General features: G+C 50.5%; 2 protein-coding genes across 6 annotated transcripts in view; one reads left to right on the top strand and one right to left on the bottom strand.

Annotated features, from left to right (window-relative positions):
- The window catches only part of USH1C (USH1 protein network component harmonin), a 46987-nt gene extending 40372 nt beyond the window's left edge, over positions 1 to 6615 (bottom strand). For 3 of the 5 annotated variants that reach the window (XM_086677855.1, XM_086677851.1, XM_086677854.1), the window contains exon 1: positions 6473 to 6615. In XM_086677855.1, the coding sequence (XP_086533981.1) occupies positions 6473 to 6508 (36 nt within the window). In that variant the 5' untranslated portion in view covers positions 6509 to 6615. Of the gene's footprint in view, positions 1 to 2927; positions 3180 to 5033; positions 5247 to 6472 lie in introns of those variants that run through there. The other 2 variants (XM_086677852.1, XM_086677853.1) reach the window with 2 other exon arrangements.
- Positions 6616 to 9265: 2650 nt separating this feature from the next.
- OTOG (otogelin) overlaps positions 9266 to 13388 on the top strand; it is a 91364-nt gene continuing 87241 nt past the window's right edge. The window contains exons 1-3 of the mRNA XM_086677849.1: positions 9266 to 9472; positions 9902 to 9971; positions 10140 to 10200. Of these exons, the coding sequence (XP_086533975.1) occupies positions 9361 to 9472; positions 9902 to 9971; positions 10140 to 10200 (243 nt within the window). The 5' untranslated portion in view covers positions 9266 to 9360. The remainder of the gene's footprint in view (positions 9473 to 9901; positions 9972 to 10139; positions 10201 to 13388) is intronic.

The following is a 13388-nucleotide window of genomic DNA, read 5'->3' as shown; positions in this document are numbered from 1 at the left end:
TCTTTCGTGATGAGCTGGAACTGAGCTAAGAGGGATAGAACCAGGAGGCTGTGGCAGATGTGTGCTGAGGAGTGATGGGAAGGCGGTGGCCCAGGGCTGACCAAGAGGATAGAAGGAAGGCGCTAGACCAGAGCAACTGGAGTGCATTCATCATTCAGTAGACACCTCTGGGCACTGCACACCTCTGCATGGCACAGTGCTGTCGAGGATCTACTGCATGCCAGGTGCTTTCCACTGAGCGCAGGGTATTAGGACATTGGCACAAAGTGCCCTGGAACAGGGGCTCCTTGAATTCGGCCCTTGGACTGCTCCTTGTTCTCTCATTCAGGTCATACTCTGCTTACTGACTGCCAACCATGTCTAGGAACTTTACGTAAATTCTCTTAACCTCCTAACAAACCTCTGGCTGACCCCCTTTGAGAGATGAGAAAATATATGCTCCAAGAAGGAGCAGAGCTGAGACTCCAACGTATGCCAGCTGGCTCTAAAACCTTTGCTTTGTTTCTGACCACCACATAGTATCCACTTACCGGATACAACTTTTTGTATGCATACGTCTAACAGACATTTACTGAGCACCTACTGTGTGCAAGACACTGCATCTTTTTCTAATTAGATTTAAAAATCTTTTCCTTTTCTTGGATCTCTCTTGACATGGGCACAGAAACCCCAAAGGAGCCCAGCATCTACAAATACTTTATCACATCAATCCCTCCTTCCCGGCCCACCTATCTCTGGTCTCCTCCATCCTGCATCAGCATTCTCTGGCTGATCCTCAACTAACTCTTTGCTATCTGTCTGTATGGTAGGGGGAAGGGGGGCTCAGGCCCCCTGTCTAGGGCCCTTGAGGCAAATTCTGCGTTTAGCCTTGGGCCCTTTCCAGCCTCATCTCCCAGCATTCCTCCATATGGACTGACCCTTCAGGAGAGCTGCACAGGGAAAGCAAACAACATTCAGCTCATGCAAATACAACTCCACGTGTGCACCCTGCCAAAGACCGAGAAAGAGAGCAAGAGCAAATTAAATAATGCATGTTGTTCCACTCAACGAACACCTGCCCTTCTCAGGCTGTTGTGGGGCCTAAATAAGCGAATATACACAAAGTATTTAGAACAGTGCCCAGGGCTCCCAAATCTTGAGGACTCTGAAACATGTGCTGAGTCTCTTCCTTTCTGTCTCCAGACCCACTCTGCAGCCTTCTCCACACTGCCCTGTGTCCCAGGACGCTTTGCCTGGGCTCCCTGCCCTCTGACACCCAGCTGGTGTGAGGGCCCGAGGAGAGAGAAAATGGGGTTCTGACTCCCCCATTCACACTCTCTGCTACATCACCTTACAAGCAGCTCTGAGCTTCTGCCTGTAGCCATGGCTCTCCCCTTCCTTTGCCCCTTCAGGAGCACCTGGGTTCCTGCTGCTGCTCCCAGGCCCTGTCACCACACTTTGTGGGTTCATGCGTCCCTGCCCATCCTTCGTAAAGCTCTCTTTAGTCTCCCATTTGGGAAACCGTTGGGATAAGCCACACGCTTCTTGCCTCAACTCTGGCCGGTGTGAAACATTGGCTCTTAGCAGTGTTAGTACCAGCAGCATTTTCTCTCTGTGAGCTCTTCCTCCACCTTTAAGATGCCTCAAACATCAGCTCTCCTTGGTCAAACCTCTCCTCATGCTACCCCACAAGTCCTGTGCTGTCATTCTGCACACGTGACACCACTTAGTTCCTACCCCTGCCACGGCACTCACCAAGCTGTGTTGTACATTCTCTCTTTACTCTCCTGTCTCCCCACTAATCTGTGTGTGGCCCAGACACGGGGCTGGGAGGAATGTGGCAGGGTGAGGCCAACAAGCCCCTTCCCCAGCTGACTCTGCACTTCTCTGGGCTTCAGTTTCCTCATAAAATGGGGATAAAAGCACCTATTTCATAGGATTTCTTCTTTGAGACCCTAATCATTTTTTTTTATTATTATTCATTGAGTTAATGCCTGGCACGGGACCTGGCAAATAGTAAGTGCTAAGTGTTTGTTGACCAGAACTAAGTAAATGAACACAGATTCTATATTCTCAGCAGCTAGCAGGCCGTGGGCACTCCATAAATGTTGCTGGAATGAATGGATCCAGCCACACTTGTCCCCAGGCCTTCAGAGCACTACCCCTGGGTAGTACTGGGTATATTTGGTTCTTGTTTTATTATTCTTCATCCTTTCAAGACACCTGTGTCTTGCTGGCTAGTTGGTGGCATTTGTTTTCATTTTTAAATTTTTTAGAGTTTATTTATTTCTTTTGAGAGAAACAGAGAGAGAGAGAGAGAACAAGCAGGGGAGGGGCAGAGAGAAGAAGAGACAGAATCCCAAGCAGGCTTCCCCACCACCAGTGCAGAGTCCAGTGCAAGGCTCAAACTCATGAACCATGAGATCACGGCCTGAGCCGAGATCAAGAGCTGAATGCTTAACTCACTGCACCACCCAGGCGCCCCTAGTTGGTGGCATTTGACCCAGTGCTTGGCACATCTGATCATGCCCTCTTCCCCTGCTTCTCCTACCTCACTTGCTGTTCCTTCCTCTCTTCCTCTCCTCCAAAGGTTGGGGTGCCCTGGTGCAGTCCTGGGTCTTCTTTTCCTCTTCACTGTGTCCCTACGTCACCTCATCAGTTTCAGAGGTTGAGCTACCATTTATTCCTCAAGGACTCACTGCAGCTTATCTCCAGCACAGACCTCTCCCCCCATCCTCAGACTCCCACAGCTCCTGGCCTTCTTTGTCACCTCTCTACTTAATGCTTGAACAGGCATCTCAAACTTACAACATTCAAAATGGAACTCTTGGTTTCCACCACCTCCCATCTTGTCCCCACCAACCTGCTCCTCCCAAAATGTAGACTCCCCTTTGATGCCTCCCTCTCCACACCCACAGCCACCCATCACCAGAACCCACTGGGTCTACCTTTTCTCATGTCCGGGGTCTGACTGCTCCTCATGCTAGTCCAAGCCCCCACCTCTGGCCTGGGCTGCTGTAGGAGCCTCCTGACTGGGGTCCCCCTTCCACGCCTGGCCCCTTCAGTCTGCTCTCTACCAGCACTCAGAACAATCCCTCGTGTAAGGTGCAAGGCAGTCGTGTCACTCCCCTGCTGGCTTCTCATCACTCTGAGAACAAAACCCGAAGTCCTGACCCTGGTCTACAGGCCCCCACCCCACTCTAATTCATCACCCATTACTCTTTAATCTGTAATTCCTCTCAGAAACACCACCCTCCCTGCTGTTCCTAAAGGCTTCAGGGCCTTTGTATTTTACTGTTCCCTCCTCTTGGAATATTCTTCCAAGTTCTTTCACTCCTTGGAATGGCTCCTTTCCTCCCTTCTTTCTAGATGTCTGTTCAAATATCACCTTTTCAGAGAGGCCTTCCTGACAACCAACTGGTTGCTCTCTGTCCTCTCATCCTAGTTTATTTTTTCCATGACATGTATCACTACTTTGCATTGTATGATACTTGTATTGGTTTACTTGTTAACTGTCTGTCTTCCCCACTAGAGTGTACTAAGGAGCCAGGGACTTTGTTTCATTATTCAATAGTTAGAGTAATGTTGGGCATATATTAGGAGCTCAGTCAATGTTTACTGCATGAATGATTAGTAAAACTTTGGAAGGCAGGGGGCCTTTCTGACCTTCTTATTGATCCCCTTCCTCCTGCCCCCAGGGGCCTGGCCTCAGCAGGGTACACTACAGATATCCATAAATGAATGATTACTGAACAGGCAATAAAAACTTTTTGAGCAAATGAGTAACCAAGTTCCTCCAACATGCAGGCACAGTGAGCAGAAGGACAGCCTTCTTTTGAAAATCTGGTTCTCCGGGGATGAGGCTTACTTGGTCTCTGATGCTCCCCTTCCCTCTCCTTGGTATCCCGGCCCAAGGTGGTGACTGGGAAGGGCATGCAAGTACTGCTGATGTCCTTGGGAAACTGCACAAGCCCAGAGAAAGGGACTCTACTCAATAGCCTGGAGCCTGCTGGCTCATCCAACAGGATGCTCTGCAGGTATCTGCAGGTGCCATGGACCAAATGGTTACCACAGGTCCAGAGTAGAATTCCTTGAATTCCTATTTAATCCTAACTGTCCAGTGTGGTAAGCACTGTGAACCTCATCTCATAGCCGAGGAAACTAGAACTCAGTGAGATTAAATGGCTTGCCCAAGGTCTCACTGGCGGTGAGTGACAGGGTTGAGATTTGACCCTAGTTCTGCCCAACTTCATATAATAGACAACAACAATGGACATTTGTTGAGGACTCACTAAATATCACAGTCTATTTAAACTCCCTACACCCGTGTAGATCTCACCCAACACTCACAAGAACCTTAGTAGGTAAATATTATTGTTATCTTCATTTAACAAATCAAAGAACTGAAACACAGAGAGGTTAATAACTTGCTCAAGGCCACACAGCACTTTCCATGACAATATACCACTTTTAGTGCTACTCCCAACAGATAAAGATTTCCATTACAAACCATTCCCAAGGGGTAAATTTGCACTACAGCACTAAGGAAGGGACACCTAGAAAACAATCAACAGAAGCTGTAAATTTCACCCAGTATGGCTGTGCGCCCCCATCTGTATCCTCTGCTGCTTTGTCCTCTCTCCCTAGTTCCTAGATGATCTCAACCTGGGAGGGGAAGCTGCAGGGCACAAAGTCCAGCCTAGGCCTTGCCCACATGGCGCCGGCCCCGCCTGCACACACAGGGGCATAAATAGGTAATGACTCTTGTGATGAGGAAGAGCAGGGCAATGGAAACACGAAGACCCGAAGTCCTTTGGAACCTGCAGGCCCTGGTGAAGAGAAACAGGGGCTAACTCCAGGGCAAGTCAGACACCAGGGACTCCATAGGTAACTCTTGAAAGAGAGGCAAAGATAGTACCCACAGGGAAGAGGCAAAAGAGGACCTGACATTACTTTCTGCTCAGGGGCAGGAAACTGAAATTCAAGCCTGAGCCTTGCGGTGGGGATGAGAGGCTGTGCTCCTTTGAAGTGGGTTGCCTGAAATCCACACTCACCAAATGTCCCCTGCGGCTGAAATTTCTCCCCTCACGTCTCTGCACAACAGGATGCACTGGTGAACAGTTTCATGCTCCCCTTGCTAGTTGCCAGCCCCAAACTCCTGCTGAATTTCCAGCTATCTCTCATCCTTAGAATACCCAAGCCCTCTTTTTTAGGAGACTTCTGCCAGTGTGAGCTTCCTCCTTCGTACTCCCACCAAACCTTGATCCCAACACTCAGCACCCAGTCGTGGGTAATTATTAATGTAGGGTCTGCCTCCCGCTTGTGCAGCCAGCAATGTGAGGGCACAGATGAGGTCTGGCACTGAGTGGGTACTCCAAATACATTTATTAACTGAATGATTCCCCCTGGCCCTTAGCTCCTGTGGCCTCTACATTGGCTGGCTCCTCTGGCTCCCTGGGCCTCTCTGTGAGGAGAGAGGGGTTAAGCACCCTGACTTTGCCTACCTGAGCTCTCCTCCCTCAGGCCTGGGAAGAGGTTTGGCCTGGTCTAAAGACACTGCCCCATCGGGTTCTGTGATGGCCTCAGGGCACAGAGTTACCTGTCCCTCAGGCAAAGCCTGTGGGTGGCTCCAGATACCCCTGGCTTCACCCTTGGACTCTGAAGCATCCTAAGTCTTAGTGGGGAGGTCTGCTGGGTTACCTCCAATGGTCCTCTCTGGTCTCAGGACCTCAGCAACTCCCACACAGCTCTGGAAACAGTTCTGGAAATACCCTGGGTGAAATCCAGCCCCTTTCTGTGAGGGCCTGAGAATCCTGAACCATCCTTGCTGTCCCTTACTGGGACACACCAGGGGAGATATAGCTCCGTCTGAAGAGTCTGGCTGACTCTCCGTACCTCCTCCCTTCCTCCCACTGCCCCCTTGTCAGTGCCAGGGGCTTGCTTCTCAGGCTCTAAGATATGCCCTGAAGTGGGGAAAGGCGCCCTGAAGTGGGGAAAGGCTCCCTAAAGTGCTTCTAACTCATGTTTTGAGGTCAAAGGACAGAGAGAGATGACCAGTTTTCCTTCCCACCAATTCTCACCTCTCAGACACTGTCCCATACCCTCTCCATATGCTCCAACAGCCCTGAGCTTGGGGCACTAGGAGCTGGGGGGACTGACTATGGGGCATGTCAGAGAAGCATCCTGTCCTCAGGCCAAGGCTGGAAGGAATTCCAACCCCAGAGAAGTTCCCACCCTTGGAGAGCAGAAGGAGAAAGGGCACTTTCTGGAGATCGGTTTATGGGTTCCCACACCTGGAGTCCTAGTGTCCCCTCCCTTATTTCACTGGGGATCCCAGCTGGAAATCAAACGACTCTCAGGGGTCCCAGTGCATCCACAGCTCTAAGTCCGGGCTGGAAAAGGGAGGGGTGGCACTCGGTCTGACAATCCCCCACTCACCCTGTCCAGGACTCCGGAGTCCTGGACGCTTTAGGGGCCCCTAAAAAGCTCTGACCTTGTGCCGGAACTCTCGAGCCACCTTCCGGTCCATGGCTGGGCCAGATAGCAGCGTCGCCACACAACTCGCTACTTCGGATGCCTGGCGGCCCCAAGCCGGCAGGAGCCGCAACGAGATCCGGCAGCCCTGGGAGCGGTGGGGGCGTGGCCTGGGCGCGGAGGGGCGGGGCCTGGGCGGGGCCGCTGGGCCGTCCAGAACACCTGTCCGGAAGCTCGTCGCCTCCCACCGACGCCCTCCGGAGCAAATGTCCCCGACTGTGTGTATGTTGTGGTGGCGGCGGTGATTGAACTCGATGCTGGCCCTCCCCTTGGAGGGTTCAATGAAATCTACACGGGTGTAGGGAGTTTAAATAGACCGTGATAGTTAGTGAGTCTTCAACAAATGTGCGTTGTTTTGTTGTTTATTATCTGGAGTTAGGCAGAACTGGAGTTAGACAGAATCTCAACCCTGTCACTCACTGCCAGTGAGACCTTGTGCTCCCCTAAACACAAGCAGTTGAGGGAGAGGATCTCAGGAGGCCTGGGGAGGTTTGAGACGTTTTTGTGGGGGGTCAGACTACTTTTTTGTGGAGGTCCTGAGACTCACATCAGTGGGTAGGGATAATCAATGGATGCGCAAATAGAGGCACATTCGTGCACTCTTGAGGCTTTCACACACTGCCAGGCATCTCACCTCCAGCGTAATTCTATAAGGCCTCCTCCATGGGCTTATTCCCATTAGGAAGAAATCTTTGATCTGTGAATCCCTTCAGTCTGGGTCTTATGAGGCTCACAGAGGCCTGAACCAGTGGGTGGCAGTGCCCCTCCCGAACCAACTTTCCATCCCACGTCCCTAGCCCAACCTCACTCCAAACACGCGCACACACACACACACACACACACACACACACACACTCACTGAGGCATGGAAGGGCCTGGAAGTGACATCCTGATTTACTGCTGACCTTTACCCAGGGCCCAGACCCCATCTGATTCATTTGATTTATTCAGCCAAAGTTCGCTCAACTCCTAGGTCTAGGGCTGGGGTGCAAAGACAATGATAAACCAAGCCTGGGACAAACTGAGAGGAAAGAGTGGATTAGGAAAGTGGTGATAAAAATAGGTGTGAATGAGAGCGAGTGGGACCTTCAATCTTGGAGCTTGTGCCTGGATTTAACCCATGGTGGGAGCCTGATCTGTGTGCACCATGTCAGGGAGCAGGGGACAGGGAGATGGACAGCAACCCAAAATACTGAACCACTTATAATCATAACTTCAGGGACACCTAAAGACCCCCCTCCTTTTCATCTTATCCCCAATGGCTGAAGCTTTGTCAACAGACTTGTTTTTATTTAAGCTAAATTATTGCCTACTTTAGGATATAAATCCTTCCTGGAAAAGAAGCTTGAAATATTATCCATGTTCTCACCTTAGTATTAACTAGTTAAGGCAGAGATAAAAGGTGAAGACTTGTGGGATTTTCAAAGGTCTAGGAAAGACACATAAAATATGTTCTCCTCTAACTTACTTTGTTGATTTTCTACATCTGTTAACTAAGTCATATGGCTGTTATTTCATAGAATCCAGGCAAAGTGGCAAATGTCCTTACAAGGGGAATGCAGTCCACTGGCCACGTCAGTCGTCTTCCATGACCACCATTCCCACAGACTCTCTCCTTCTTTAAATGCTTTATCTTTTGGTTTTGAGGACAGCACTAAGTCCTGTCTCTCCTCTCCTGTGAATGTTCCTTTTCAAGTTTTGTCTTCACCCATTCCCTAACCAGGGTTCCTTAAGGCTCCATCCTTGATTCCCTCCTCTTCTCATCTATGCCTACAGCTCCAAATACTCTCTGTGGGGATGTGTGCTTTATTTCCCACTATATTCCCAGAACAAGGTGTGGTAAGAAATAGATCCTCAACAAATTTGTTCAATGGATGAATAAATGAATGCATCCCAAGTTTATATACTGAGTCCACCACCACCATTATCATCATAATTTCTGCAAGACTTGCATGTGGTTTGTGTTCCGACACTTAGTTAGCCAAGGGAGAGATACACAGGTTCCCAAGGCTGCCAAGCCCACATTTCCAACGTTAAACAATTCCTTTTAGAAGGAGTATATCTTGTTCAAAATTAAAGTGTTTTTATTTGTTTGTTTTTGTATGTTGTTGTTAAAGTCTGGCCTTGATGGGATCAATAATATGGGAGTGTGAGGCACTTCTGTCATTCGGTCAACATATTCTGAGCTGGGGCCTGAACTAGTGCTGGACATACAGCACTAGTATACAGTATACATACAGAGGACTAAGTCATGATTCATTCCCTAGAGGTGCTCAGAACAGGTAGAGTAGGGACTTGGGGAGCCAAGAAGTTGTAATGGTGAGTGGTGGGAGCATAGGCTAGGATTCTGCAGGTTTGATTCTGATACTGACAACGGACCACCGAGCGGCATGTCCCAGGGCTTCTGTAAAAGGAGAGTGGAAGACCAGACTCACACAAGCATCTTGGGTGTCTGGTGGAAGGGCTTTCCAAAACCCAGGTTTCTGAGTCGGGGATCTTTGAAGGGTAAGGGATGTTGGGGGCTGCACTTGCTATCTCCTTGCTCCACCGGGGGACTTAAGGCTTAGTGATCTGAATCCAGCCTCTCCTGGGGAGGGGCAGCCACAGGTCACGTGGGGCAAAGGCTGGGCTGAGATCTGGCGCCTAAATTATGGTAATGAGCGGGGCAGTCCTGTCACTCTAGCTCCGGGAGGAGCCCAGAGCCTGGGAGGAGGGGCCAGGGGAACCTTCAGACCAGAGAGTGAGAGGGACTGCGGTCGCCGAGTGGAGATGTGACCCTGCGTTCGCCGGGACAGACACTCGAGCTCCGGATCCTGCGTTCAGGCTTCCCAGTCCCCTTGCGCCCCTATGGGGGCCCCGGCCCCGCGCGGCTCCGCGCCCACGCTCTGCCTGCTATTCGCCTGCGTCTCGCTGCCCTGGGGTGAGCCGACGGGCCCGTCCCTGAGGGTGCAGGCTCTCGGTGAGAAAGGGTGTGGGCTAGGGGAGGCCAGGGGCCGGGGAGAACCTTTAGGAGAACCGGCCTGGGGAGGTTTCAGAGAGGGAGGAAAAAGAGGTTTGAGGGAGGGCAGGGCCACGGCCAAGGAGAGGGTCGGAGGGGGCGCGGAAGGAAAAAGAGGCCGGCGACAGCCAGGGGAATGGGTCCCAAGTTAGGTAGGATGGAAGAGACCCCAGGTGGGGAGCTAGAGAGAACTGGGGCACAGAGAGTAGGAGGAAAGAGGGAGGAGACCCTTGTAAGAGAGGTCGCCAGAGAGAGGGAGAAAGGATTGAAGTCCGTAGGGAGAGAGAATGGGGGGATGCAGAAGAGGCTTCCTAGCAGGTGGGAGGATAGGTGGTGGGAGACCCAACAAAGAGAGGCCTGGCTTGAGTGGAAAGCAATCCCCCTTCCCAGCCGCAGCCCCCACAGCACCCACAGCCCAGGGCAATCCAGTGCTGCAGCCCGAGCCTGCCCGGGATCCCAGGTGAGTAGGTGCAAGCCTGTGGTTGCTGCATCCGCGGCTCCCATCTTTGTTTCTAGTATGGATGACCCCAGGGTTTTAGCACAGAGGGTAGGGGGGAGGCTTGGAGGTGGTGGGGATGTATGGCCCATTACTATCCCCTCGACCATGTTAGACTTGTTTCTCATCTAGCCACAGCTCTCAGGAGGTGACCCTTGCCATAGAGGATGCTACAACAGTGATAGGAGGCCAGGTAAGAGGAGGCCTGGGGAAGGGGTCTTCACTGGGCAGGGGCTTATTTCTCTCTGGGACTGGGGCTGGCAGGGAGCTCTGTAGGTTGCAGGAAGGTTGTCTCTGCAGTTATTTGGAAGGAAACAAACAGTGTTCCTAGTATACGCCTGAAGTGTGCAAATTTACGAGATGGCTCTATTCCCACTTTCCTAATCTCTTGGGACCCTGTAGTCAGCTCAGTTTGGTTTTGGTCTTGTTTTGTTTTGTTTGCGGAGGAGGGCACTAAGATGCAATCAGGACGTAGCTGAACTCTCCCCCGTCCCGGGGTGACAGCAAGAAGGTGAGAGTTTAGGTGAGTTGAGTTCTCTCCTCCCTGCCTGGTCTGGGAAAGTACAAAGCCCTGTAAGAGGCCCCACTCCATATCTTGAGCCATGCTTCAGCAAGGATACCTAGAGAGGAGAGACGAAAATCGGGCCACTTGGTGGGGTTTGTGAGGAAGGGTTGGTTGGGAAAGGGAGCCCCAAACTATTATCCTCTGAGTCTGCACCATAATCTGTTGCCCACCCTCCTGGGGTCCTCCATGCTTTCAGGAGAGGTGGTAGTTTGTTTTCCCCCTTTGCCAATTTTTTTTGGTCTCTGGATCAGGCGACTCAGGTTCTCTTTTCAATCCTGTCCTACATGTGTCTTTTCTCCAACTACAGACATGTTACAAATCCAACCCACCCATAGCCAGGTCCCACAGAGGATCTTGAACCTCAACTCATGCACCTTGGCCTTCGGGATCAGCTCTTTGTGGCTCCTTGGCCAGCAGGTTGGGGAGTATTGTTTATAATAGAAAACAATGTGCCCCAAATACCTGTCTTTTGGAAATAGGAATGAATGAAGACCCCCAAGGCAGGAGGATGGCATGCTTATTCTGTAAGGTGTGGATTATCTAGGCTTTTTATTTCTGTCTGCCCACTTTTCCAGGCCCTAAGTTTTAGAATCACGGCCAGATGCAGTTTGAATTGAAAGACAATGTTGTTACTCTTTTTATATAAGATGAAATCAAGGATGACCTGCCGGGGCCCCCGAAAGCAGGTGAAACAAGGTCTCCTGGTGGAGCCAGACTGTTTCCCCACAACATGAATGCCCCCCAGAACTCCAGGAATCCCTGTGTTTTAGTGGGGAAAATTATCCTTACCCAAGCACCTCATTCCACTGGCCGGCTTCCTTCCTTAACAGATTCTAGGGTAAGCCTCCCTCTGTTTTCCTCTGGGAAGTTTCTGGATCAGCCAAGTCCAGTAGGTTTCTCACATTATTCCTTAGAGCAAATAAGGGGTTGGAATGACCTTCCTTTAAAGCTACTCAGTGGGAGTGGGAGAATGAGGTCATTAGCTAGAAAGTGAACCTGGGGATCCTTCGAGGGCTTTTGCCTGGAATAACCTCATCGGTAAGGGTGGAGGTCCCAGACTAGCAGTCAGCCAACCTTTACTTCAGTACTGCCACATTCCTGTAGAACTCAGCCATTCTCCAGAGAATTGAGGGTATAGACCAGGATGGGGAAAAAAACTCACATTGTTATTCACAGGATCCTCAATTTAACTGAAATTTAGCATCCTCTTTAATTATTACTATAGGCTACAAACCACAATGCAGCAATAGCAGTGTCTGTGACTGTCACCAGTAGAAATCACATATATTTTCATATCACCTTACAGTTGTTGGTATTTCCAGATCTCATGTAAACTCACTACTTCCAGACTCTGGCAATGTTAAGACCTGCTGCTATCTTGCTATTTAATGTATTAATAAACAAGCACAAATATTATTAATCATTTTTATAAAATATTTTTGTAACTGTATTGCAATATAATCAGTATGTTTGTAATCTTCTGTTTTATTTTATGCATTTATAGACATTATTCTGAGAATGGGTTGATAGGCTTCACTAGATTGTCAAAAGGGTCCTTGGCATCAAAATGATTAAGAACTTCTGATCTATACTGAAGACGAATCATTTGGGCAAGATTTAAAATGTTTTCCAGAAAATGGCCTTGTACTGCAAGCACTAGCTATCTTACCTTCATTAACACTGATCTCAGGAGCCACATCTGAGGAGGGGGCTAGGAGTGGAAAGACACAAAGACCAGGCTTCATTAAGAGCTCTTCAGGGCCTATGGGATGCTGATGGTGATCGTTTTTCCCATGGTCTCCGAGGCCCTGTGAGATTGATTACAACCACGGTGGGAAGCCTGACTCCTGGGGCTCTGGCTGGGTCTGGAGGGTAAGGAGAGCCAGGGAGGACCTGGGAACCAGGGGCCGATGTGGGACAAGAACACTGAAACCTGGCCAGGGAGGGGCTGGTAATCTTCCAGGGGTTAGCAAGATGGTGAAAAGGGAGGGAGGGAGTGCCCAGGGATGAGGTAGAGAGACTGGGCCTGCCAAGGAGGAGCAAAGAACTGAGCTTGGGCTCCAGGGACCTAGGGTTCTGTCTGAGTCCTTGGCCGGAGGCTGGGGATTCTGTTTGAGTATGCAGAGATGACAACGAGGGAGGAAGACATGTGAGAAATACCCACAGTGTGGTTGGTGCCTGGTTGGCCCCGGGAACAAGAACATGAGATCTGGGAAGCTGTACAAATGGGGAGGCCAGGGCTCTGAGAGGTGAGGAGCCTGCTGCACCCAGGACCCCAGTCCCAGGTGACATGAGACACCTCACACTAGGTTCCAGGAAGTCAGGTGTCCAAGTCACCTAGCCGTGTGGTGACTGAACACATCTGATGTTTGGAACAGTTCGAATTTCAGATGGTTTATATCTTGAGAGACCACGTGTTGGGATTTCTGGTCTGGAAGATAGGATTTCTCGGCTCTCTTTGCTTGTGGCTTCCCCAGATTTATGGTATCAGGGAAAGTCCTTGCTTGGAGCTGAGTTCTGAGGATGGTGGGTGGTGACCTGTGTGGAAGGTTGGAGTGGAGGACGGGGCGAGATGTTCCCCTGACCTGGGGAGAGGGGCTGCCTTTGTTTCCTCGGGCTGCCTCATGTGGTTTCTGTGGTGAGTATTTGTTCTCCAGACAAGGGGGTTTTGTGTTGGGCTGGGAGGGAGAGAAGAAAGGAGTGGAGGCTGGGGGATATTGGAGCATGGAGCGGAGGAACTGTGTTCGGGCCACCGAGATGCCACCTTGGAGGGTAAAAACCAGCCTTCACTCCTCTAGGGCAGGCCTGAGGGTTCT

This window comes from Puma concolor, chromosome D1 (assembly GCF_028749965.1).
Source record: "Puma concolor isolate L17-30 chromosome D1, mPumCon1.1.hap2, whole genome shotgun sequence".
Lineage (NCBI taxonomy): Eukaryota > Metazoa > Chordata > Mammalia > Carnivora > Felidae > Puma > Puma concolor.
This window is presented reverse-complemented; position numbering and strand designations above follow the sequence as displayed.